We start from the raw sequence: 27,789 nt of genomic DNA on the forward strand, positions 1-27,789 counted from the left end.
TGTTGTAACAGCTCAGTACTGTGGATAGGAATGTTTGTAATGCTCCAATCTTTTTAAACATTTATCCCATCAAATTTAGGTAGTCATCATACCCACGCTTGTCCATGTACAATAATTAATAGGCCGTGATTACAGCCATTATAAGTTAACGTGTTTACTTGGAATCTGAATCAAATATGAAACTCATGGCTTAACCAATGTTTTGATATGTAATAGCATAAATATAGTAACAATAATGATAAACGGTTACAAAATGATCCGAGATAACATTTTCCTTGGGGATTTTACACCGACTCCTATTTGTTTACATGGTCAGCAGTCTTCTTCTATGGTATATTTTGAAGATTTTGCCTTTCAAAAAAGTCAGTTTAAGTTTCTTAGGGTAGAAATTGAATAAATGCCCTTTATAGTATATATAAGTAGAACACTATCAGATACGATGTTATGATGTATAGTTTGGAATAAAGCAGTTATTTATTTAAAGCAAATATTGAAATATCTATACATTAATCCTGTTGGTTTATATGTGAAAAGATAGAAGTCGTAAAAGAATGCCAGAACATATGGATTAAATGTCTTATATAAATAATATCAAAGAAGTATATATCTAAGTAAGAACTCCACGCCCTCAGTACAAAAGTATACTCAATTCTTGTACTAATGTTAAATTATACTAAAAAGATAGACAAGATTTTTACAAAGTAAAGACAAAAATGAGATGTAGTAGCTCAAATACATGAGACATAGATGGAATGTATATTTTAAAACTTTAAAAACTATGAGCATAAACTCTAGTGTAAGCTGCAATCAAAAGCAAGAAATATTATTAGATCATAGTAATAAGCAATATTACAGAAGGACAACTGCTTATAATAACCATAGTTGTAATTTGCGTTTAAAACCCGCAATAACTGTATTTGTTAAAAAAAAAAAAGTTAAAAGCAACAGTGGGGGAATGGATTTAAGCCTAGACAGAGGTGGCCAAATGCTTACAACACTGCCATGTCCCTTTATGCATTAACTATTAAAATAACAACATTATTGCCATAAAATTATATTAACGTCTACACAAAACCTACTCTTTATATTGAACATTCCAGAGGTCCACACAAGGGCCCTTGAAACTAGCCAGCATAGTCTCAAACCAACCAAAACTTTCCGAGTTCTGAGTAATTTATAGTAGGGTTGTGTGTGTGTGTGTGTGTGTGAAGGAGAGGTTTCATCGAGTGACCGAGTTGTTTCAGTGTATTTTGTTATGTTTCTTGGAAGTTCACCCATATTCCATGTAAATGAAAATAGCATTAATATAATCAAAACTTAAGGAAATACAGTGGGAAGGCGGAGAGAAGTTTATTAGAATATAATAAAGTATAATAAAATTAAAATAAATTCTTTGCTGCATCTGTCAAAATCAGCTGAGCAGGAGCAGGTGAAGCTGACCTGAGAGTATGTTACTAATGGTGACAAGGAAAGCCGCAATGTGATGTGGCATTAAGGAAGCAAAACAAATCAGCTGCTCGCTGGTGTACTCGCGTGTTGAGTGACTTTCAACATCGGGACGTATATAATTATTACATTATTTGTAAGTTTGTCTAGCCTGATTCATGTCAGCTGAATATTTATCTAGTTTATAGCATCAGTGGGTAGGTTAGTTTAACTTACACGGTACTGTACCTAATCCCTGGTAACCGATGTGTACCGGCAAGGCCTATTTTCTGTAGCCTATTATAGGCTAACACTTGAAGCTTCGTTACAGATATTTTTAAAGTTAAATTTGATAGTTAGTGTTTGTAAATCAAATTAAGTTGAATATACTTTGGCTATAAGGTAACTGCTTGGTTTCGTTAACACATGTCGATGTAGGGTAGGTATGTTGGCTGTTAGGGTGGCTTCTTCACCACTTATCCTGTTAGTCTAGTGTTCAGTAGGTAACACTTTGTGTAGGAGTAGGTAGGGCCAGGTTATTAGGGTAGCCTAGCCTACCACTATCCTGTTAGTCTGTTCAGTAGGTAACACTTTGTGTGGGAAGTGAGTAGATTGGGCTATTAGGGTAACCTAGCCTACCACTATCCTGTTAGTCCTAGTGTTCAGTAGGTAACACCTTGTGTAGGAGCAGGCAGATTAGGCTGGATTAGGTAACCCTAGCCTACCACTATCCTGTTAGTCTAGTGTTCAGTAGGTAACACTTTGTGTAGGAGTAGGTAGATTAGGCTATTAGGGTAACCTAGCCTACCACTATCCTGTTAGTCTAGTGTTCAGTAGGTAACACTTTGTGTAGGAGTAGGTAGATTAGGCTATTAGGGTAACCTAGCCTACCACTATCCTGTTAGTCTAGTGTTCAGTAGGTAACACTTTGTGTAGGAGAGTGAGTGGAATTAAAGGCTATTAGGGTAACCTAGCCTACCACCACTATCCCCTGTTAGTCTAGTGTTCATTGGGTAACACTTTGTGTGAGTAGGTAGATTGAGCTATTAGGGGTACCTGGCCTACCACTATCCCTGTTAGTCTAGTGTTCAGTAGGCCAATATAACAGGTCAGGCACACTCTGACAACACGAAAGATGCAGAGGAAAATTATAAACTTCTTGTCTGCCCTATCCTACATAAGAAAAATTCACCAAAAAGAGTGGATACAGTGTAAAACGCGCATTGGAGACGTCCAGCATGAGCTAACTAGTCTGATTCTAAACTCTAAACACACCTTGGACATATAATCTTACTTGACCCCGACAGGTTTCCCCACTCCTGGAGTCCTGGACCATACCATTGTAAATAGCTTAGGCCTATGATCACTAGGTTAGTCTTATATTCTTATTTTAGCATAATCATTGATCAAATAGTGGGATCTGAGCAGCTGTCACATGTAATAGCCTAGCAAGGATCATATCCTAAGTAAACATGAAGTGAAAAAAAATTTGTTTATAACTTTGGAGGGGTGGGGGTAGGCTAGGTAATTGTTACTTAAGGTCATACAGTATTCATAACAGGCCAGAGGTAATCCCAGAGTAGCTAAATACAATAATTGGCTGAACACCTAACCTAGTAGCTTATTAATTAAATAAGGTAATTCAGTTGCAATTCATTGCTGCACTTCATATCCAGTGCAATGAAAATGTACCACTTTTAATCATATGGCAGTGGAATTCTGTAGCTCAAAGATGGCATGAATTCAGCCTAGCCTACGTCTTTCAATACTCTTCACCTGTTTAACAACACTGACAGAAAAATAACCTTCTCTGAACCAACATAGCCTTAAAGTTTTTCCAGAAACATGTGATATTTTAAAAATATTACACTGTATGAAACATTTTTAAAGTATCTCCTGTCTCTTGGAAACATTAAAGGACATGTTGGTTCAGATATGGTGATTTTTATTGTCCGTGTGGTGAAACAGGTACAGAATATTGGATAACCTAGGCTAGGCTGTATTCATACCATCTTTAAGCTACAGAATTCTACTGCCATATGATTAAAAGTGGCACATTTTCATTGCTGAGGATGTGATGCTGTAGCAGTGAGTTGCAGCAGAATTAAGACAAGCTGATAGGTCAACTGCTCTGGCAATATTGGTATTTAGCTATTCAGGTATTATCTTTGTTTATTAATATGTGCTTCAGTCCCAGCTTTCGCCATTGAAGTAAATAGACCTACATGCAAAATTATGAGAGGAGTTGGCCGTTTTGAAAAAAGGAAAACAATTATTGTCGAGGATAAGGAGTAATTGTTAACCAAAAGTTTTTCAGTAAATCTTTCTATAATAGCCTAGTTATCCCATGCCTTAGGGTTTTTTGAAATGCAGTATTAAAAGTTACAGTTTTGCATTAAATAGAACGTTAGGGAAGGCCCCAAGAATTTAAAATAAACAATGAAGGAAAAGGGTTTCCCAGACATATGGCTTAGCAACAAATATAAACCAGTGTTTGAGGCAACGGTTTATAGTACTTAAGAAATTATTGATAAAGGTCCCCTTTATTGGCAAAAGTTTTGGAAAATAACTAATACAACTGAGGATGAGATCATCTTGACAATTTGCTTAACAACTTCAATACATGCAAGTTTAATCTTATCTGAAAGTAATAGAGAAGCTAAGCTATACAGTATTTACATTATTTGTGTACTGTACCTATATTACTGTATGCTACATCATCATTCTCTGGTAACCTGTTATTATAGTATGTAAATATTTTGTCATCAGAAAACCCTAAAATAAGATCTCTATTGAATCTTGAGGATGTGTAGTATATTGCATTTATTTGATGCCCAAATAAATTCATTCCAGGTTAGCATGCACAGGCCTAGTGATGTCCTTATGGCACAGCAGCACTCAAGAGCCTATAGGAAATTTTTCCTTTGGGCAAGGTATCTTTCCCCAACTTACTGTAGATTAAGTAAAGATTATGGATGTTGAAGTTATATAAAACACACTCCCAAAGAATGAAGGTCAGATGTTGGAAATGCTTACTAAAGGAAATCTGATTTTTTTTTCAGTGAATTTTAAGGAAACACTAGATTTGCTGATAGACAGTTCTGTAGGTCCAGAAGTGTGATATACCATGTGCAGTATTTTTATGCTTAGAGAATTGCGTTTTCCAAGACATGGGGAATTTATTGAAATCATTTACTGTATGCATGTATTTCCACAATCATTTTTATGGAGATAAATTAGTAGATCCAAATACAGTATGCACAAGATGATTTTTTCAGTAGCACTTATTTTAACAATCAGAGATTTACGGTAGGTATTACAGTGGGAGGGACATCTCGTTCCTGTGTTCAGCATAATTCACTATCTGGTCCTTTCTGTATCTTCGTGCTCCACCTGACCAAGAACATTCCCCATAAATAAGCATCAGATTTGCAGAAGGGTATTGCAAGATAATTTAAATTCACAGCAATGTCCATCAAGGGTAGGCAGATGAGACAAGATAAGGCTTCATTATAACCAAGGGGAGTAAGCTTTGTCAGTTCCATAAAATTTTGGCTAGTACAGTACTGTATATTAGGTTAGTTTTTGTTGAAATTGCTTTCTGGGTGGAGTAAGCAACTTGAGGATGACAAGATTGGAACTCATAAAAGAATAGAAATTAGAGTCATGCTGTGTCTTGTAGGTCAGTTGGAGAAAGTAAGTCACAAATACAGTATCAGTCAGTATTGGTGTGTTCTTGGTGAGCCTCCCACTAACAGATAAGGGCCACCTGATAATGTATTCTAATGAACTATTGTCCTTGAGATTTGTGGAAAATTTATTAAGAAAATTACCTCCAAGCTGAATTATTTTCGTTGTGATTTTAATTTTTCTGTATAAAAAATTACCTACATACTGTAAATGATTGGTTTCCCTCCACAAGCTGACCAATTTAAGTTGTAGGTGCAAATTACAGTTAACTCATGATAGCTGAGGATTCATCTCTTTCGACTACATTTCCCATAGTAGCTATTCAGATTTTTAACTTACTCTAGATAAGTCTTTTATGTCAAAACCTTAAAGAAACAGAAGTCTCATGAATAAACAATTTTTAAGATGTACTCTTGCTGAGAACAATTTTTTTTTTATATTACCAGGTTTTATATAGTACATAGAATAAAATGAGGAGACACAGAGCTGCTGAAGAGAGCAATCTCTTGAAGAATGACCATGAAGGTATGTAATTTTTTATCCTTCAGATATTTTTTTGTTTATGCATTTTTTAATAATCTTTGAGTTTTTTATTAATTTATAAAAATATACAAGCAAGAGCCCGTACTGTATTGTATTTTTTAGGTTAATTTTGTTATTGAGTCAATTGTTATATCTTGTATACTATATTTTTCCTCATTAGCAGTCTTTCATAGCAATTTTCAGATTTAATCATTACTTTGACATGGTTAAATTATCTGTAGATTTTCAGTCATAATTTTTTGTATTTACAGACCAAAGGTTGCAGCCGAAGAGAGTATCCGGTTTTAACCAAGACCGTGGAAACATCCTTTTGCTCTTATTTTTATATGTGCTACAGGGTATCCCTCTTGGGCTAGCAGCCAGTATTCCTATGGTTTTACAGAACAGAAATGTTTCTTACAAAGATCAAGTGAGTGTAGTAATTTGAGTATTCTAATTATTCTTGCTGTTGTACAACTGTTTTGTATGTGAGACTTTAATACCACAGTAAATTATAGATGTGTATAAGGAAATTATTAACTTTAGTTCCACATAGTTCCATAAATAATAATATTTGAGCTCATAATTCTGAATCAGATTCTCATGTGCTCAAATATCTTTTTACCTTTGCAGATCTTAGTTGTATATTGAATTTGTTACTTGACTGAGGCTAGTCATTTATCCACATAGACAGAGGAATAAAAGAGAGTTTTAATGTTAAGGAAGAATGTTTTAGAGTTAAATAGTAAGTTCTCTAACTAGAATTGAGCCCTACATTGGTCCATCAATAATTCTTGTTAGTGAAGGTTTTTCTGGAGTTTTCTGATGACAGTTAAATGAGGGCTTTCTTCTTCACATCTGAATCCCTAGTCAGGTTTCTGTTTTTGCGTGTCTCTAACACTCATTGAACAGCTCATTTCATAATTTGTTTTAGCAGATGGGATACAGACAGTTACTGTTCTGGACTCCAACCCTCCCTATCCAGGCTTGAAAAAGATAAAAAGCATAATCACTGCTAAGTATAACAATAGAAAACTGTACACTAAACTTGGGGTGAGTCCATTCCTGAGGGCAAATCTCATGAGCACGCATTGCACCCCCATATAAAACATAATTCCACAAGACTTCACAGACCAAATTCTTCACAATTACCCAAGTTCCCCTTGCCCCTGGATTACCCCCATCACTTCTCTTTTTTGTTCTTCTTTTCCAGAGCCAAGTCAGAGGAAATCCCGTATCGCTATACTGTGTAGCATCCCTGGGTTTCCCCTACTTGTTCTTTCTCCTTTTTTGGCTCTGTCACTCTCCTTTTGTTTGAATAAGCGTGCTGCTGCTTATTTTGCCTCCTTGTTTCAACTCTTGCAGCCATAATGGCACTACTTGACATTGGATTATAATAGGGAAAACAGAAGTGAATTATCATACTGCAACTTCAGATGTTCAGATTGGGTGGAAATTTTATCACTGAATTGTTTTATCCTGTTTGTTTTTCTTTGTTAAATCTCTTATATAGTTTATGTCCATGTTTCTTCTTCTTGACACAGTTGCTCTTCCTGTTGGAACCCTTGGGGTTTGAAGAATTTTGCTTTTCCATCTGAAAAGAGCAATAAGGTGTTGATTTATTTCATGCTAGGGCTGGAATATTTAAACCCCAAGTCTTTGTGTTGTTGAGATCAACACAGCACATAGTGCACAGACTGAAAATGGTTGAAATAGCTCTAAAATGATAGGTCATATGTGGTTACAATTACTAACAGTTGACTAACATCAGGTGGCTCGATTGGCATTGATTGAAATTGAAATACTTGGATGGCTTCTCTTGGTCATAGGCAACTTGGACTGTCGAGTCAGTTGTGGATGCTGACTGAATGGCTTTAATTGATACAGTCATTCTAATCATCACTTATGTCAGACTTTCAGTTGATGAGGCTAGACATAATAAATTCTCTCCTTCTTATTGTCTAAATTGTGCACTTCTGCCTGATTCTTTCTGGTCTAGGTCTTCATCATATTGTCCTTTCGCCATGATTTTGTAAGTCTTGTTCAAAGGAGGCTTATCTCATTACTGATTGAGTAATTGTGACTGATGTGTACAATAGCAGATTGTGTTAGAGAAGAGAATTTTGAATTCTTGGATGTTGGGGAGCTGTACATGGGCTCTCTTTAGTTTACTAAAAGTAAGTTATTCTCATTTTGTTTGCTTTCATAGAGTGAAATTGTACAGTACTTATAGTATTTACAAATTTGCTCTGCCATCAATTTATAAACTGTAAATTAACTCATATTAACCTGTGTAAAATTCTGTTCCGTATACTTTTCTTGCCATGAGATTTATATTGTTGTATGACACTGAATTTAGTAATTACTATATATTTTTTCTCTTTTAGGCCACGAATTTAGTAATTGCTTTTTATTTTTTCTCTTTTAGGCCACCTTCAGTTTATCATTCTGGCCTTTCAGCATCAAGCTGTTATGGGCACCCTTGGTGGATTCGTTATATTTTCAGACAATGGGCCGCCGTAAATCATGGCTTGTTCCTGCTCAGTATTTTATTGGTAAGTTTAATGTGGGCAGAGGGCATTGGAAATACAGCTTTACAACACGTGTTTCCTATATTTTGAAAGCAAAGGTACCTTTATAAGTTAAACATAGTTTATTGTGTATTGCAGATAAAATTATCGTAGAATTATTTTTCTGCACTGTATGTCAGCAGTAATGATCATAGCTGCTAATATTAGGTAATCATATAGCAAGTCGTTTTTGATAAAGTGATAACTCATATGCTCTTGTAACCATTAATTAGACCTTTCTGTTTACCAGGATTGTTCATGCTGATTTTGTCATCAAATATCAGCAGTCTCCTTGGAGAAGGAACGGATCTTCCTCCTAATGTGTCCCTCATAACAAGTGTCTTCTTTGCTCTGAACTTTTTAGCTGCAACACAAGACATAGCTGTTGATGGGTGGGCTCTTACCATTTTATCAAGGTACGGATATTCATTCAAGTTTTTTTTAGATTGAAGGACATTCAGAGCTTTATCATGGTATTCTAAACTGGACACATTACCGGTATTTATTGCAGGTTTTCATTTCACCTTGTCAGTTGCTTCTAACCATTTTGGTAACTGATATTGTGCTAAAATTAACTTCAATTTAAGCCTTTAATTCAGTGTTACTTCTAATTTATTTATACCTATTGACCAAGAAGTGAGAATTTTATTTTAAAGTACAGTACTAACATATCAGCCTTGCTTACCGATTATCTGTAATTATAAATCATTGCAAGATATTCAAGATCCTTTGAGAGTACTGTACCATTGTTGCCACATTTCTGAGCTGCAAATGTTCATTATTTTGGTTGAAAGTTCTTGAAGTTACATTTACAATGTACAAGCAAATACAAAAGGAGGAATGGTAAATGTTTTGCCTTTATTCCATAAATGGCTTGATTATTGCAGTGTTTGGTTGAGTACTAGATTAAAATGTGGGTTCATGCAGTTCATGCATACAATCAGTGGTCAGTAATTTGGTTAGTGATGTCACACAATACAAGGGGTCATTGTCTGTGATTGGTCAATTGCCCATTGTTCTAAGTCAGTCTTGGTTCACATTGGTTACATAGCTGCAACTGATTGATCTTCTGGGCTGTATTGGAACTTGTGCCTTCTTGTTGGGTTGTTTCCAGGAATAAGCAGTTATCTGGTAAGATATGCTCTCAAGGCCACCCACCTTCAAGTGAGTTGTTGTTGGCAGTGATTATACCATAAGTGGACTTGATTAGTTGGCAGGAGGCATGTCCATCTCCAAACATTCTAGTTGATCCTCTGGCTGCTACTGACAGGACATAACATTGAGGGACTGGTGGGACACAGGTGTCTGCCCAGCAGGGACTGAGGCCATAGAATCTGAGGCTAAGGGAAGACTTACAAAGCCAAAGTTTCTACCTTTGTATCATCTGTTATAGTAGTATTTCTCCATTTCTCCCTGGCCCAATTAGAACTAGAGTAATTTTGATGAACATATTTATCCAAGGTAGGCTGAACACAACATACATTTGGCACCTCCATTACTGTCCATATATGCTTTTCAGGGCTTACCTGAAAGGTTAGGACATCTCCTTTTGACACATTTCTAACATGATTCATATAATATATAATCACGATAATAATATGCAATCAGGACCACAAGCAAAACAACAACAAAATATAACTACGGTATATACAATTCAGCATCTCACTTTGGAATGAGCTTTGCAAATGTAAAGTGCTAGGAGAAAAAATATGCCAAACAAGACTAAAAAGCATTTATTTGAGATAAATCTTATCTACTGTCAAAAGGTAGTTTCTATCTCCATGCCAATATGCAAGGAGATATAAACTATCTTTAACAGTTGGTAAGTATTTAAATACAGTACTAAATAAAAACTATCTTTAACAGTTGGTAAGTATCTAAATACTGTACAGTACTAAATTTTATTATGAAAATTTATGTGCTTGATCAACAATAATGGGAAGGCAAGTACAGTTTAACTGAACTATCCAGATACTGTAAGTGAGAGACTTGGTTTTAAGTACCTGACATTATTGTAAGTATCTTAATGGCCACTGTATTTGTTAGTGAAAGCATAACAGGAGCTACAGCAACATAAAGCTAAATATCCTTAATGTGAACTGCTACAAGCCTATAAAAAGGAAAAGAAAAACACCTAGCAACTTGAAGCAAGCATTAGCGGCAGCTTAAAGATCCTTCCTAGTAAAAAGAAAAAGTTTGTACATTGCAGAAATTCCTCTGATACTAACAAATAAAAGACAATAAGTGTTACTGTCAGAACTTCTGTTACACAAGTACTGTACACCAAAACTTTGGTAAAAAATGAGGGTGAAAAGTATTGTAAAAAGCAAGCATAAGGCAATGAAAAGGGTGAAAGTGAATATCAAGGCAATTCTTAACCAAATCTCTGACAAGGCAGGGTCCCAAAGAGCTTGCACATGCAAAAAATGGAACCTTGTTGATAGCTGAGTTTCACAACTTACCTTCTTCAGAGAAATTTTTTTGTTTAGGAACATTTTGTGTTGAACAAAATCAGGCTCTGTAAGTTGTGAGTTTGTACTTATTTTTTTTTTTTTTTTTTTTTTTGCTGGAGTCAAATGCAGGAGTATTTATTGGATTTATACACTGTGCATTTATTTCAGGGACAATGTTGGCTGGGCTTCAACTTGTAACTCAGTAGGACAGACAGCTGGTTATTTCTTAGGGTATGTCGTCTTTCTTGCCCTGGAATCAAAGGATTTTTGTGTCAACTATCTGGGACAAACTGATTCTGTGGTAACACTTTCTGGTAAGTGAATTTGTTTTGATGTAGAACATGCTAGTAAATATATTTTTTAAGCAATAATGTTAACAGTTGGCCGAGGATATTTAACTATTAATGGCAAAATTGCTTGTTGATTTAATGCTCATAATTTCAAGAAAAATAGTTTTTCAAAATAAAATAATTAAAAAATCTAAAAGACCAGTTTTGATGACAATTACCTTTTAAATGAAAGAAATTATAGCAAAGGCCTTCGTGGACCCAAACTGTCCATGACCATTTCTTGATTATGTGTTACATTCATGACAAAAATATCATCTAGTCCCTTATCCCAATAAAGAGAATTAAAAACTGAAGTCCTTAAGTGTTTGCATATTCCTGCATTAACAGTTTAGATTACTCTATTTTTGGTTCACTTTGTTAATCAGAATATTATTGTTTTGCAGGTTTTCTTTTTTTCTGGGGAATTGTGTTCATTTTTACAACCACTGCGGTTTGGGCACTGAAGAGTGAAACGGATGAATCAGAGGTAAGATTGCAATGTGCATTGTGAGGCGTTGCAATGATGTGTAGATATTCTAGCTCAAAGTGAATGGGAAATATTTTTTATTTAAGTGACTTGATTTATTTATTGATACAGATTGAGACACTTTAAGTCTTTCCACTAAATGTTTAAATATTTTAATATGAAGTTGAGAGGTTCTGGTATTTTTTGCTTAAAAGAGCTTTGTGTCATCATTGTGAAGTTGTGTCAAGAATCAAACTTTGAATTCACTTGATACTTGTTTAGTTTCAAAAAGGCAGCACGTGGTTGTGAATTTTTAATAGAGTACAATATTTAAGTTCTTTGACTTGTTTCTTATATTACACATTTGCAAATACATGTGTGCACAATGTAAGCTGTTGATGTAGAATATATAATACAATGGCACCTCAGTTTAATGAACAGTTTGGGTATCGAGCATCCTGATAAGTAGTGAAGACCCAAGACCAGTTAGTATGAACTACACAATACATTACCACTGAGTCACTGTAACACGTATGGTATAAATGTATAGTCTTTGAATTTGCCCAGACATATCAGAAAATTAACTCCCTTTCGAAAGCAAACAATTGAAATGATTAAGCTCCATATAAATGAGCATAATATTCATCAATAAACAAAAACTTGGTAGTGGTTTGATTAGAGGTTCATTAATAAGAAATGTCCTTTCAAAAGCCAACAAATGAAAGGATTAAGCTTCTTATAAATGAGCATAATATTCATCAATAAAAAAAAACTTGGTAGTAATTTGATTACAGTTTTATTCATATGAAATGCAGACATAGCAGAAATGCACCCAAAGACGTTCAGTAAAACAAACTTACATTTGACTAGCTTGGCCAGGTTATTATGCAGTTAATTGTGTTGGATGCAGAGTACAGTACAGTGGACCCCTGCTTATTCCCAGTTCCAGATTCGCGGCTTCACCTATTCACGGACTTTTCTGTGGAATGTATATACACATTATTCGCAGATAATTCGCCTATTCGCAGTATTTTTCACAGAGAAATATTCAATATTTACTGTATTTTCATATATTTTTCATGACTAAATGCATTTTTTGTGATAACACTAATAAAATACTCTGGTATAAGCATTTTTAGAGGGATGTCAAGTATTCACAGATTATCTGCAGGGGGTTGTGGTATGCATCCCCTGCAAATACCGGGGTCGGCTGTATCACATTTTGATTTAATGACATCTTTAAAATTAAGGTGCTAGTGTAATGTTTCATAGTTGATAAATTATGGATACTACCAAAAGATGTTTCATTTATATTTTTTCCCTTCAGGTGAATGCTGATGAACCAGAGTTTGGATTAATTGGAACCTACAAAGTTTTAGGAAAAATTCTAAAGATGAAAGTAATACAACAATTGATATTAGTTTTGTTGACATGTAAGGTAAGTGCATTGGTTTCTTTTCATATAAATACTATGATATAACTTTTATATGATAATCAAGGACTGTATTTGGCAGTAAACAGGCACGCTTTCACAAGAAATTGTTTCTAACAATCAACTGTGTTTTACATGCAAAGCCAGATATTCCTGGAAATTGACTGGGATTTTACATTGCCTAAATTCACGGTATTATGTATCATTACAGTATTATTTTATTATAGTTCCACTCTCAGGGTGGAATTATGATGTTCCTCTTACAGTATTATTAATCTTCCCTGGATTTTGACCTTGAATAGCTTTGACATTTGAAAGATTGAACTTTGACGTCAAAAGTGCTACAGGACATTGATGGGAAATGAAAGTTCTGAAGTGTCATGTGTCTGTGTAGTATCCCCCACAAGAACTGGGAAAAAATGATTCAGTTTGTTAATGTGCTCTAAATTGAATTTGAGTGTACACATAAGACTGTACCCAAATCATATTGCCCCCCCTGTTTTATTGTCAGTATGATAAATTTTTTAAGGGTAAAAATAGTAAAGACAGCTGAAATATATATGGATTTTGCATGAGAGGGAAAGTCTATAAAAAGTATAAGTGTAAACAGAATTTTTAAATTAATTTTGGTAAAGTATGTCAAGTAGACAGTATTGATGATGATGATAGTTTCACACAGACAGCTACATGCCAGATGGTAAAATATACTGTGCATGTAGTTTTGGTATTTTCAGTTTTAATAAGTTTAGCTTACATTCTGACAGTGCTCAATGGCATGCATTAAAGCATACAAATAAACATGGTATATTACAGTAAAAAGCTGAAAATATTGATATGGAATATGTCTTTATTTAGCACCCCTCTGGTACCAAAATCAGTTGCTCTTCTGTAGTGTTCACTTATTGATGCATAGTGCAATACTTTTCAGCAACAAAATTCACAGGTTAGATTGATTAAACATGATTTATCGCAAGTATTGAGTTTTGAGATGACTTGTTGCTGACCTGGCACATTTTAAAGGGATGTGTCCAACTTGTTCTGTGGTAAGGAGAAAGGAGGACTAATAGTAGATAATCAAACTTTGGTTCTCTAACCAACCTGGTTAATAAGGAGTCCAATCTCTCTCAATCACAGTGGTTTATTTATCATGTAAAAGACACTTTTTAGAGCAAGACACTTTTTAGAGCAAGAACTACTTACAAAACCAAGGAGAAACAGAGTTGTAGACAAAAAGCAGATTTGTAGACCTGTCTGGCCATCTGACCAGTTCCCATCATGCTGGAACACTAATGGTGATTCAATATGCTCCATATGAAATAATGGATTTGTCTGTCTTACAGGTAGTTACAAAAATCCCTTACATTAGTGGAAGAGTCCTTCTGCCAGCTTCTCTGATATGTGTGCAGTATATACCATTTATACCTCTACTTATAACCTGAGAATGCAAGTAAAGGAGTTTAGCACCTGAGATAAATTATTTCAGTCATAGGGAGCAGATCTGAGCATAATTGCCACAACATACACAGTCATCAAAAGTTGGTACCCTTTTGCTCTTCCTGTGTAGTAGCAATAAGGCTTAAGCAAAATAAGTTTTGTCTTTTACCAATGTCCTTTGCACTTCATGAATTTGTTGGTCAGTTAAACGCATTTGAAAGAAGCTTTAAAAGGGCTGAGAAATGCAGTGAAGTTCACTAGTGAAAAAACGAAGATAGCAGGAATGGAATAAGAAATACTGGGATATATATATTGTAATCTTTGAATGAAAAACCAAATTGAATAATGTTACTTTACAAGTTAAAAAAATTAGATGGAATAATTAAGGAAGATTATTATATAGCAGGAAGAAACTAGAGATGAGATAGTGAGTATGTTGATAATAAGGACTGTAATATCTTTGTCATACAGTACACAGGTTTTAGAAATGAAGATGAGCGAGAGTAAGAAAAGTGTTTTAATTTTTAACAGGGGTATTGGTTAGTAAACATTTCATTTAGGGCTACTAAAATTCTAATGATGAATTTGACTTCCATATAAGTGGAGTCCTGGCCTGTTATTGTACGCGATAGAAGCATGATGACATTTGAAATGTTTTTAGTACTATTTAGAGAAAATGAAAGATCATTATGAGAAGATTATGCAGGAGACCCTTTTTTTTTTTTTACCTTTTTAAGCATGCAGGTTATTTAGCTTTAAAAGGGACCTGCTTATTTTGTCAGAAGAAATGTCAAGAAATTTAATCATGAGTGACTTGTTTATTATGCTGTCCTTGCAGATTTTATAAGATCCATTTTTATTTGCATTTAAGATACTACCATAAAGGTTTTCCCTTTGGCCAGCATTACAGTTACCATGTAGATGATGCTTTTTAAAAGATAGTAGTATTTAATCCAACAGTATCTATATTAGCTTCCCCAACAGAAGAATGGACACCTGGTGAAAAGATTGCCAGGGGCAACATATACTGTACAGTATAAAGTCTCAAGATTAAATTTCACTTAAATTTTTTCTGATGAAAGAGGCTGGAGCTCCTGAAAGTAAAAGAGTTGTTATTCTTTTATTCGTTTTATCGAAAGGCTTCACAAAAAAACGGTCTTTGCTGCCTGCCTTACACATTTGTCAGAATATGGTTGTTTTTTATTTGCCACAGAGGTGTATGTTAGTGGAGGTGAGAGCCTAGTAGTGTTTTGGGTTTGTTTAAAGTGCTTAACAGTAATTAAATATTGGGATCAGAGGTCACAGACATAATTCCCACTTAGGTGTGTGAAAATTTAGTGATGATTGTGGACGTGTGGTTGCTTTGGTATCGTGCATGTATTTTATGTAATTTTATTGGAATTGAAACTTGTATCATTGGTAGTTCATTTTGGCTAATTGTGAAATAAATTGCTTAAATATTATTGTTATGAATTTATTTATACAAAGTACAAGCCATTGCTTTACTAAAGCTCATAAGGGAAGGGTTTGCAATTATGAAACAAAATTTGCTTATTAAAAAAAAGATTGTTTTATGCCATGTTATGAAAGGATTCTTCTAAAGTAGTGTGTGTAATGTCATGCAGATTGGGTTTGCTGCAGCAGATTCATTAACCGCTCTAAAACTAACCGAGACTGGAGTGCCTAAAGACCGGTTGGCACTTCTGTCAATCCCCCTCACTCCTGTCCAAGTGTTCCTTCCACTCTACATATCCCGTTACACAGCTGGACCACGACCCATGAATCCCTTTATGTTTGGATACTCCCTAAGGTAAAAAAACATTTCAGTACTTTTTACTCATCATTGATGTTTGTGTACACGTAGAGTTACATGTTGGTGATGTCTTGTAAACCTAGTACTTTAAAATGTATATCCATTTTGTTGTGCTCCATCTAACATTAGAGAGGACTAATATACAGATCCTCTTGTACCTCTACTGGAAGTGTATTTTTATGGAGAGTCCCATTAACACTGAAGAGATATGCAAATACATGTACAGTATTACTAGTTTCAGCGACTAGTTTCCAAAAAAAAACAATGTCCATTTTATACACTTTTAATGGGGACCATTATGGTAGTTTAAAATTTTTAGGGGATTCCTAGTACTTTTGATGTGAAATGTTATGTAGTTCCATCCAGTGTAGAGAGCATTAACATACAATGCAAAAAAACTTTAGATTTATGGGTCTTTTAAAAATTCAGTAAATCAGTTAGCAGGCAAAGGATTTAATAAGTCATAAGAATATTTTAGGATTTAAAGTACTTGCAGCTTCTAGACTAGGCAATTTTAGATAGTTCTCAAGTTTTAAATAAATTAGGTTTGTTATGTTTACCTCACGTATTGCAAGCAGCAGCTCAGGAAAGCTTGACTTTCAAGCATCATCTGCACAGGCCTTTTAGCAGCAGAGAAAATAGAATACATAAATGATTCATTAAACATCAGTCTACCATTTTCTATGAAAGAAAATAATGCATGATATGAAACTAGCAAGAATAAGGGGAACTAGTATTTTCTGCTTAAAATGCTAGGAGAAAGCATGGTTTGTGGGATTATTTGTACATTTCATGGCTGAAAATAAGATTTATCTTTTATGGAACTTGTTATTATTATATCTTGAGTAGACTATATTAGTACTATTTAGTTTATTTTGATGTTGTTTTCAGTGTTATGGGAGTCCTGAGTAAATACTGAATTCCAGTCTCCCATTTAACTATTGAAAAGTGCATTTAGTGTCCAAGAGTGCATAGTTTATATGTGACTGGGCCATTTTGATGTTTTAGAAGTTGGTTCATTTTATATACTGTACTTAATAAGTATTTACATCTACAGTGCCTGCATAATGCTCTTGGTCAATAACTCTTAAGGTTATCACCATTTCAAAGTGGTTTGAACAGACCAGTGAATCATTTTTAGACATTATTAAGGCCAACTTGAATGAGTGGCTAAATAAGACATGAAAATTTGAGCAATAGAATTGTGAAGTTTCATAGCAAAAGTTTGATGGAAAAGACACCATTATTTTTTTTAAGGGATAGTCTCAAGGAAATGAATGGCTTTGTCTGAGTAATTTCAAAATGTACTTCTGTTTTCCATATTACAGGTTAATCTTCGGTTTGCTGTTTGCTGGTCTCGTATGGATCACTCCGTCATACAAAGGTGACGATGGATCCTATCCGTTGCACTATTATGGCATCATAGTTATTGTATACTTGCTGCATCAGGTAATTTCTACTTTGACACAGTTTGCTTTTAAAAATAATTATTGTAATAATCTTGCTACAGTACTTAGATGTGACCTTAATGAAGTCTTGTTTCTTGAGTGTGATATAGAGGAAGTAGGTTACTGTATAGTATATTAGCTTTTTAAAACACAAACTAATTCTGTTTTATCCATTCCTTTTAGATCACTGTAAACTGTATGTTTGTAGGAGTAATGGCTTTCTTTGCTCGTATTAGTGACTCATCCGTTGGAGGAACATATATGACACTTCTCAACACCTTTACAAACCTAGGTGGAAACTGGCCGTCTTGGGTTGCTTTGCGATATGTTTCAGAGATAACTTGGAAGTCCTGCTCAGGTGCTGAAAATATTTTTTCTTGCAATACGGAAGAGGATAAAATGGTGAGTATAATTTATGATTTGACATCTGTATTAAAGATTATATTTCTAAAGCATGTTACTGATTTATGGCTCTTCAAGTTAAATTTATACAGGGTTCATCCATAATTTAGCTGTCTGACATTTTTTATCCCTTACATATCATTGAAGAATACTACTGAGGTGCATACACCTCCCAGTATTATTTTTCTCTAGTAAGTGGTATCATCTGCTTGGGCAGTGGATGTTGTGCTTCAGCCTTGGGACAGTTGCTGTGTCAAAGCATTTTCTCTGTTCGGACTGCTTAGACAGGTGCTGAAGAAGCTTCAGTCACTAGCAAACTTTTGGGTGACACATATCGCTCCTTTTTGGCCACAGCAGGAATGGTTTCGTGACATTTTAGAAATCTCTTCCCACCTCCCTTCCAAATCTTGTGAAGTTGCCAAAATTTCACTAGTTCATGCACAGAAGTCATTAGATTCATCTGGGTACAGAAGGTTATTTCTTGACCTGATGCAGTTATATCTTGAGAGGTCCATTAAGGATGATTTGGAGCTTTCTACCATTCCTAATGCCAGCCCATGACATTAATCCAACACTTATGCAAAGTTTTACTTAGGTAATGTCTCTCATATAAAACTTCAAGTTGTACTTGTTTGGACCTATCGATGTAGCAGGCCACGCACTTTCAATGGGGAAGGATTTGGAAATTCATCCTCATCGTATTTATCATATCCTTGTTTGTCAGGCACGTCAGAGTTGTGTGTGCGTGTCCTGAAATGTAGCCTTCAGGAAATTATTAAAACTCCATCACTGTTTCTCTTGGACTGGAGTTCTTGCAGCTGCATCTACCTTATCTTGGGCTCATCTGCTTTGTTCTCTCCTCCTAAACTGTGAATCTGTTTATCTGTGATTATTGGGTTTGTAATAACAAACTATGCTCTTACAATAAACTTGTTTTGATAAAAAGTTATTTAGAACTTCTGTGAGTAATGAATGTTGATAGTTATAAATGACTTTAGCCACTGAATGAGGCAAATTTTGATTGTTTTTTTTTTATTTTACTTTCAGGCATGTGAAACAGCAGGTGGTACATGCATTACTGACATAGATGGGTATTACATAGAAAGTTTTGCACTAGTAGTAGTAGGATTTTTATGGATGCAGTGGGGTATTCCAGTTATTAAGAGACTGCAGAATCTACCCTTGGATTCATGGTCAGTATCACAAAGGGAAGACTGACAGTAACCCTTAGATTAGCAATATATATGAAAAAAATATATATATTTATAGAACTGGATGTTTACCAGATATTTAATTTTTGATATTTCACATTCTGGCACAAAAATAGGTTGAGGTGAGTTGGTTTTCTTGAAGTATAGTGCTTCCATAAAGGTTGATTTTCATTCACAAACGTAGAGAGGTGTAAAATGGTTTTTATAGAAGGAAGAATAGTGCTACTTGCCTACCCATTCATCAGTGCTCATGCTGTTCTAAGTAGCTATAGAAGGATCATAGATTTATAGTAAAACTGGACCATCATTATTTTAACTGAAAGCCACATCTTTTAAGTGACGACACAGATCTGAATTAGAACATTTAAAAGATCTTTTTTATTTTCAGTAAAACGCAGTATAGTATATTAGTGCTTAAGAAAAATGTGTATTAGGTTTTACTTTGATTTTAGCTACTTAGTAAGGAATAGGTCTTACATACGATTTTTATCCGACTAAAAGTTCTTTTTAGCACAAAGTGAAATGTTGGCAGTATTGATACTGTTGTAAGTAATTGTGTAATTTTTATTTTTTTATTGATATTGTTTATACTGATAAGCATATCAGAGGTAAGGTATCCCAAAATTTGGTAACAATTTTACATGAACAATTTTTGTTATTTATTAGTCTACACAAACAGTTGATTTACTATTAGAGGAGGCTTACAAAGTTATGTCAGTTTTCTCTTACAGCATGTTTTCCAGTCACTCATTCTGTGAATGCTGTAGTATGGAACTTAGTTAAAGGTGGACAAGGAATTGCTTACTCAGAAGGTTGTGTGGTCCTTTGTTTTGACAATAAAATTTATCACTTTTTTTTATCAATCATTGTAGTTATATTAGCAAGTGATGGAAGATCAGAGCTGTTCTTGGACGGTAAACCTGAGGGATAACAATAACTATTTAGGGAAGAAGCAGTGTTAAAATGGTATAAAATGGTATGTGAAATGCATTCAGTTATAAAAAAAAATAATAATAGTGCAAATTTATCAAGATGAATTTAAATTCACTTCATACTAAGAGATAATGAGTAAAAAGCCACAATAATGCAAATGACAGACTGTATTTTTACAAAATACAAAATGGATAAAACAGGGGAGCTTTCGACCGTTTGCGCAACAGCCCTCTTCAGCCAGCTGAATAAAAACACTTGTTTATCTTAAAAAGACAAATTGAAAAGAATTTTTGTGACAGTCCAGGAAAACCTCAGACAATCTTCCCGCGTGAATATAGCAGTTATGTAATGGCTGTTTCCCCGTATCAGAATGGGGAAACAGCCATTGCATAACTGCTATATTCACGCCGGAAGAGTGTTTGATGTTTTCCTGGACTGTCACAAAAATTCTTTTCAATCTGTCTTTTTAATATAAACAAGTATTTTTATTCAGTTGGCTGAAGAGGACCGTTGTGCAAATGGTCAAAGCTCCCCTGTTTTATTCATTTTGTATTTTGTAAAAATACAGTCTCTCATTTACATTATTGTGGCTTTTTACTCATTATTTCTGATGCACCACAGATACTAAGAGATTTTAGAAACTTATAGTGACTCTTAGAGCACTTATGGTTGGTTTGTGGTTCTTATTGTAAACTGAATACAGATTGTGACGTAAGTGAGAATTTTCCACAAGAATATAGTAGCCTTTGGAGTTCAGCCATGAATGCATCTTTTGGGTTTTTATCCCATCCTGTTAATTTTAAACATGTTTTAACGATTATGTGGCATCTAGATTTTGTTTCATCGTGTAAGGCAGCTTAGCATTATATAGTTCCTTTTTGAGCCAAGAAAGGCAAGCTAAAGGCAGTTGTAGAGGAGAGGCTGCAAAAGGCCAATTCTCTTCCTGTACAGCACTGGGAGTGGTGATGCAAGTACATGTATTTTATTAACCATTTTTATAATAAACAGTTTACATTAAAAAGAGAATATTTCATCCTGTTCATGATTGAGGTCACTGGATATTGATAGGATATCTCAGCTTTTTTAAGGTTCACAGTGTTTGTGTTGGAAGTTAATCTTTTTGAAAAGGAAACAATTATTAACTGAATTTTCTTTACACTACTTTACCTGATAATGCATTTCTGAAATGAAGGCATTTTTGAAAATAAGACATTGCTTTAGTGCTGTTGACTAGGTTGTGCTTATAGTAAGAATAGTGTCTAGCCTACATTTTTTATACTTTTTTATGATAAAAGATCTGGTTTGTCATAGGACTTGTATTTCATAAAATTGTTCATAAATGCTAATACTTTTTTCTGAAAGTATTTCTCTTTACTTAAAATCTGTGCATACTTTTGTGAATTATCTGTTAATACATTGTGCTTCGAAATGTTGTTTAAATTATCCATTTTGTTAATCATAGTGGGATTATGTCATGGATACCCTACCTGCCTAGCCTTAGTAATTTCACACATCAGTAACAAGAACCTCTATTACTCAGTACAGTTCATGCTTTTATGAGTTTTATCGTGAACATACCACACTAGACAACAGACACTGAGGTAAAGATATTTTTTTGTACAGTAAACTTGTTTGCTTGGAGTATAGTAAGTCTTTGATGCAGTGCCTGCCTTTCAAGTTTTTTATTGTAGATTTTTGAAGCACACAATAATATTCCTAATACTGTTGTTAAAACAAGAACTAAATGGTATTCTAAAGTTACGAAACAAATTATTTTTTTCCGTTGAATTTCATTTGAATGGTGGTTTGGTAGGAAATGACAGTCTTAGCATTAATAAATACTGTACAGAGTACATCAACACTAAATTGATATAATTATTGTCACATGAACTTTTGAACCAAGGGGTGTTGACCATAACAAAAAATAGTTTATTTTTACGTGCATAATTTGAACAATAATCCACTTACTCTTTGGATACCTGTAATCTTTCTTGATAAGGTACAGTTACTTCAGTGATGTGGTTTCATAGGCATTGCCTTATGTACCCAGCTTGAGCTGTCATTCAGCTTCATTGATTCAAAGATTGAGGTGTTCAGGGTACAGTACTGTACGTGATGATGTTTGCAAAACCTTTGTATTGTCAAAACTCATTGCATATCTCTTACCTTGTGTTTGGATGTTAATTCAGTGATGAATTCTAGAGGGACTCTTATTTAGATAGAAGATACTCATACAATAGTTGCAAGTCAGCCCCTCATTAGCCATTTTTCAGTCCAATCTTGCACAGTATTAAATTATCAGATAATCTTTTTTTGTTATAATTGAAAAATTTGGGAAATAGATGATGCTTCAATACCTTTTCATTTAGTAAATAAAAAAACACAGTAAAATTAATGAAAATTAAATTCACTGGGAATAGCTAAAACTGTACAATATAAATTTATTTTATTTCTGTGAGGCCCAACATGCCACTTTTTTTTCATCCACCTTTGAAAACCATTTGAATTAATATGTTCAGTAAAAATAGAAGAGTTTATGAAACTGTTTACACTGACCGTGACTGGTATGTCATTCTAGCATTAAGAATTAAAAGTATATTCAGCAGTTCTCCAGTCTTTTTGATTTTCAATGCATTAGTCGTCATATACTTTCATTCAGCATTTGATCCTGTAATAATGTTGTTTCTTAGGAATGATCCCAATGCATTTGGTTTGTACTTATGCTTCTTTAGGCTGTAGCCATATGAATCAATTGGCTAAGTTAGTCAGAAAATCCTTAGTCAATGTCTGTGGTAGACTCATGGTATTAAAGTGAAAATAAATTTGGTACATTACAGCTTTAATAGATTTATAACTTTGCACAAATATTTATTTGAATTGGTCTTAATGCTTTAGGTAGTGGTCAAGCCTAGCCTACCCTTGGCAAATTTGATAGGTCAGTTAATCCAACCTGGTGCATCTCCCATATACTCCAGATCATCAATGTCTTTTTGAAGTTTTCAAGAAAAAACTTATAACCTGTAATATGCTGTATTATCCTAGGTGCTTTGACTCAAAATATTTGTTTGCAAATGTCTGATCATCTTTGATACAGGTCATAATGTGACTTTGTTTTTATAACAATACTTTCTCCTAAACTGATTGATTCTAGAAATATACAGTATTACATACATGTTACTATAATTTCCACAATGTAAGGTAATACAGTGAGTAAACATACATTGAATTTTTTCTTAATGCTTGTTGTATTGTATCTAATACAGGTACAGTATAATTTTTCTAAACTGTTCAGGCTTATGTAAAACTATTATGTTTATTTGTACTGGAACATTTTTGCATTATTCTTATGCAAAACAGTTATTTGCATGGAAATGTGTTCTTCACTCTGACAGATTAAAGTGTCCCTTGATACAGTATTAAATTTAAAACTCACATTTTGGCAATCAGTCAGTAGACTGATGTTCAATGTTAGTACAGTGATACAAAAAATTAAAAACCAGTTTGATATATTATGTACAGTACAATAAAAAAATGTTCAGTCAAATATTCACTTTAGTACTGTATATATGGCTCAGCATGCCAAATTGTTTTCTTGCTACAAACTTATTTGTAATGTTGATATTTTTCTTGTAAATGAAATGATTGTTAATGCTTTCATAAAATAAAGGAATGATCTAATTTGTTATCTTAAGATATAATAATAGTATTATGTTCCAAAAAATGCTGGTATATAAGAGTGCTTAGGGAAGTTTGATATATGCTATGGTTTGCAAATAAGTATTTTGAAAGCAGTTGTGAATTATAAATTTATGAGGTCTAATACAGCACACATTGTAAACATTCAAGACACTGAATATGATTGTACATGAATATTGTGAATATTAATGATGTTATTTATTTTCCTTGTAAAATTTTGCAATGCCAGCACGTAGCAATATTTTATCTGCTGGTAACCACAATATTTTATTAGCATTAAACCTATGCTGACTGATTCAGTTATCACCATGATACTTGAGCATGTACTGTAGCTAGGATGAATGCAGAACGTGTAGCTGGATCCAGGGGAGAATTCAAGAAGCATTTGTAAGAGAAAGTGAAGATGAAAAGGCAGCAGAGGTCCCATTTTATTATTTGACATTGTTATCATGAGAACCCTTTGTGCTGAAATGTGTCATCCCTTGACACTCACATATTGCTAAAGCTGCAAGATTACTGTGAGCTAGACTTTTAGAAATGATAATAATTGTACAGTGCATACAGTGTAGGTAATGCTGAAATGACATTTTAAATACTTTGGATAGGTAATGAAATCAGTGATGTTTGATAGTTAATGAAATTAGTCAAGTCTGTCCTGACAGACTGTACGTAGATACATTAATTTTTTCAACTCTAAGGAATAATGAAAATTTATACTATGAGTTATACAAAAATAAAAGGAAGACTGAAATTAATTTCCTAGAAATTTATCCAAAATGTAAGAAATACGCTTGCCAAACTTAAACTGCATGGTACTGATAGATGTTGGAGTTCAGAACAGAACATTACCAGGCAATTTTTATGGACTCAAGAGAATCTATATATAATGTACCAGAAGGAACCAATGAAAAGATCTCATTAGTATATCTAATACAGTAATGTGAATTTTCTAAGCACAATATGCCTAAAGTTCCTTTAGTGAAAGAATGTGCCATCACTTTGTAAGAATTGCTTTCGGTTCTTTGTAATGATAACATTTCCTGCCACCTTTGCCCTAGAAGCTAGTAATACAAGATTCTCAAGGTATAAAGAATGATCTTGTACTTGCTAGGTGTAATTTAACAAATTTAACAAAAATCTATCCAGCTGAAACAGGTAAATCTGTTTAATGGATGAATCATAATTTTAAGAAGATGCTTCAGGGTGGAGATTTATACAAATGGTGGCAATTTGTAAATTCAGGATACTTATCATAATTGTTATGATGTGCCACTTCTGAATAAGGATCAGCCATGAAAATGGTGATTCACTGAGTGTGTAACACATGGAGAATGTAGACATTGCAAATATTTTAAATTTAATGATGACAACTTTATTTGCTTCATCCTGTGACTTTTAATAATAGCCCTATAATTTTTTTTAAATAAAAATATTATTCAAGATGACATTCACCTTTTCAGTTATGTTTATGCTCCAAAAGCGTATGGCCACTTTAATCTGTTCTTCACCTTATTTCCTTTGTAACAAGTAAATTCATATTATGATTGCTCCGGTCAAATATGTTATCATTGTAAAGAGGGAGTTCTGTAATTCATATACTCATGATAGTTCAAGAAAAATTGTTTGATTAGGAGTAGTTCGAGAATATTTTTACAAATATTCCTGAATTTAGATAAAAGACTAATTCAGGAACTTTAATGTATAGTTCGAGAATCTTTTTACAAGTATTCTTGAAATTTGATAAAAGGTTAATTTAGAAACTTTGATTTACTTAATAGTTTGGGCTGAGGTATAATTTAGTGGTAAGACATAATCAACCAGACCAACAACACAACATTGGTCTGAGGATTGAAAAAACACAATATTATCAGCATTAATGCCTTGGATTTCTTTAAAGGAATTATTAAAAAAATAAAATTTGAAACAAATTATAAGACAGGAATTTATTCATGGTATTGAATGGCCTCTCCAGGCCATATGGCTCAAATTTCATGCATTCATTCAAAGGACTTGTTCCCAGAAGAAAAGTCGAGCAAGATAAAGTCGAGGAAATTGGGCAGCTCAGTAGGAAAAAACTGAAGGGGCCCAATGAAAAGTAAAAAGAGAAGATGATAATGCAGCTGAAGGCCAAAAGCTGCTGCGAGGAATCTTAGTACCACCCACAGTGCAGCTTGTAGCCAACCTGACATACTATCGTAACAGTGCGGCTTGTAGCCAAACTAACATACTATCATAACGTTTAGTTAGACCAATTTGTTAATATAATAATGATCCGAATGAGAAGGAAAAGACACCGTACTGATAAACACATTCATATATACAGTGTATATATATATATATATATATATATATATATATATATATATATATATATATATATATATATATATATATACATATATATATATATATATATATATATATATATATATATATATATATATATATATATATAATCAAATTCACGCTACACTCGGAATATCTTCGATGGAGAATTGTCGCCGAAGGGGAATTTATATAAGTGATAAATAAATTGGTATCGTCGGGACACGAAACCTATTCAGCGACTCCAGTAGACGCTACCCACTGAGCTATCAAGAGGGTATATGAGTCTTTTGCCAGTATATGAACATACACATACTGTATATATACACACACACACACACACACACACACACATATATATATATATATATATATATATATATATATATATATATATATATATATATATATATATATATATACATGATGCAGTAAAAGAATTCTTGCATTATGTATCCCTTACAGCTGAATCGAATTTAAAGGCGCTTGTCTCACATCCTTAGACAACACCCATACAACTTGTTTGTAGTAAGTTCAATAGAGTACTACCCCATAATCATTACATTCATTTACAGTTTGAGACACATTGTAGGATTATGTATCTAGTCTTATTTGTTGTTTGTGCGCAGGCCCATTCGAGTCGTCATTCATTCCATCCATAATTTCATGAATAATGTAATTGACTCCAGAGAAGAATTTTGACACTGGTTGAAAGTAAAAAGAAAACAAACAAGGTATTTAATTTTTCAAAGGTTGCAGAAAAGCTTACGTAAATAATGCTTAATAGTGAATTATGTAGCAGTATTACGAGAGTTAGTATTAACAGCTTTAACAGAAATGGCACTAACATTGATTAGTTCGAGGGTTTATTGAACAGCAATAGTAGAAGTGGTCGTTAGCAGCAACAGCAGACGTCAAATGAGAAGCAATATTGATTCTTTCAAAAGGTGCCCTAAAAGTTGCCCAAACACCCACAAACAAAAAAACTGAGCTAATCAAAAGGGAGTACAACGGATTTCGTTATTCTTTATTCATTAAAGCAGTTTCCTGCTTAACGATATCCTGGGATCAGATTTTATTAAAACTGATTGTATTTTATTTATTCTTTAATCTCTTCAAGAGAATTAGATTGGGCAATGACGCCCAAAGGAGACGAATTCGTGGAAATAACTTCAATGTTAATTAAAGTTATTTCACGAAATGATCTCATTACTTTTTCAACCTCAAAGCAAATAATGGCAGCCATCTTGAATAACCTTCTGTTCTAGACTGAATTAACAGATGCCATTCCTGATCCTCCTTCACCTTGATATGGAAAACTCAACCCACCTTCGACCTACTGTAGCTCTCTGTCTCAATTCAGGTGTATGTGCCTGACATAATGGTAACAACTGATAAATATTATAATAACTTCTCTTGCCCTTCTATATGTATGTCTGTTATGCATATGTCACAGGGATGAGTTCTTGGGGAGATGTTATTTTGATCACAGTAGAGTTGAAACTTCATGTTTTCCCTGCATTCTCGTAGGTTCAGGACACCCTCCAATGGATGATTGAAAAGATTAGACTACAAGAGAAGATCTCTCAGTCGGCCGTCGAACAACCGAGCGAAGAATTAAAGCAAAAGTGGCTAAAAGA

The 27,789-nt window shown here is 33.9% G+C and overlaps 1 protein-coding gene across 2 annotated transcripts; it reads left to right on the plus strand.

Annotated features, from left to right (window-relative positions):
• Positions 1–1,182: 1,182 nt before the first annotated feature.
• On the plus strand, positions 1,183–21,557 carry LOC136841548 (acetyl-coenzyme A transporter 1). 2 transcript variants are annotated; one of them, XM_067108519.1, is made up of 12 exons: positions 1,183–1,582; positions 5,562–5,640; positions 5,910–6,067; positions 8,066–8,192; positions 8,458–8,623; positions 10,829–10,974; positions 11,394–11,476; positions 12,783–12,893; positions 15,947–16,131; positions 17,463–17,583; positions 17,766–17,984; positions 19,032–21,557. In XM_067108519.1, exons 2-12 carry the CDS (start codon positions 5,586–5,588, stop codon positions 19,200–19,202), a joined length of 1,542 nt encoding a protein of 513 aa, XP_066964620.1. In that variant the 5' UTR covers positions 1,183–1,582; positions 5,562–5,585; the 3' UTR covers positions 19,203–21,557. The 2 variants fall into 2 exon arrangements, with proteins under 2 accessions (XP_066964620.1, XP_066964621.1); XM_067108520.1 differs by lacking the exon at positions 1,183–1,582 and adding an exon at positions 4,321–4,358 and having other exon boundaries at positions 19,032–20,159.
• Positions 21,558–27,789: the final 6,232 nt, after the last annotated feature.

The sequence above is a fragment of the Macrobrachium rosenbergii genome, chromosome 9, assembly GCF_040412425.1.
Source record: "Macrobrachium rosenbergii isolate ZJJX-2024 chromosome 9, ASM4041242v1, whole genome shotgun sequence".
In the NCBI taxonomy this organism is placed as follows: domain Eukaryota; kingdom Metazoa; phylum Arthropoda; class Malacostraca; order Decapoda; family Palaemonidae; genus Macrobrachium; species Macrobrachium rosenbergii.

What these genes read in the sequence shown, in the direction of transcription:
- LOC136841548 (XM_067108519.1), top strand. Translation starts at nt 5,586, where the DNA reads ATGAGGAGACACAGAGCTGCTGAAGAGAGCAATCTCTTGAAGAATGAC. An exon ending in GTGAAACGGATGAATCAGAG is followed by an intron (nt 11,477 to 12,782) that starts GTAAGATTGCAA and finishes TTTTCCCTTCAG; the next exon opens with GTGAATGCTGATGAACCAGA. An exon ending in TAGTTTTGTTGACATGTAAG is followed by an intron (nt 12,894 to 15,946) that starts GTAAGTGCATTG and finishes AATGTCATGCAG; the next exon opens with ATTGGGTTTGCTGCAGCAGA.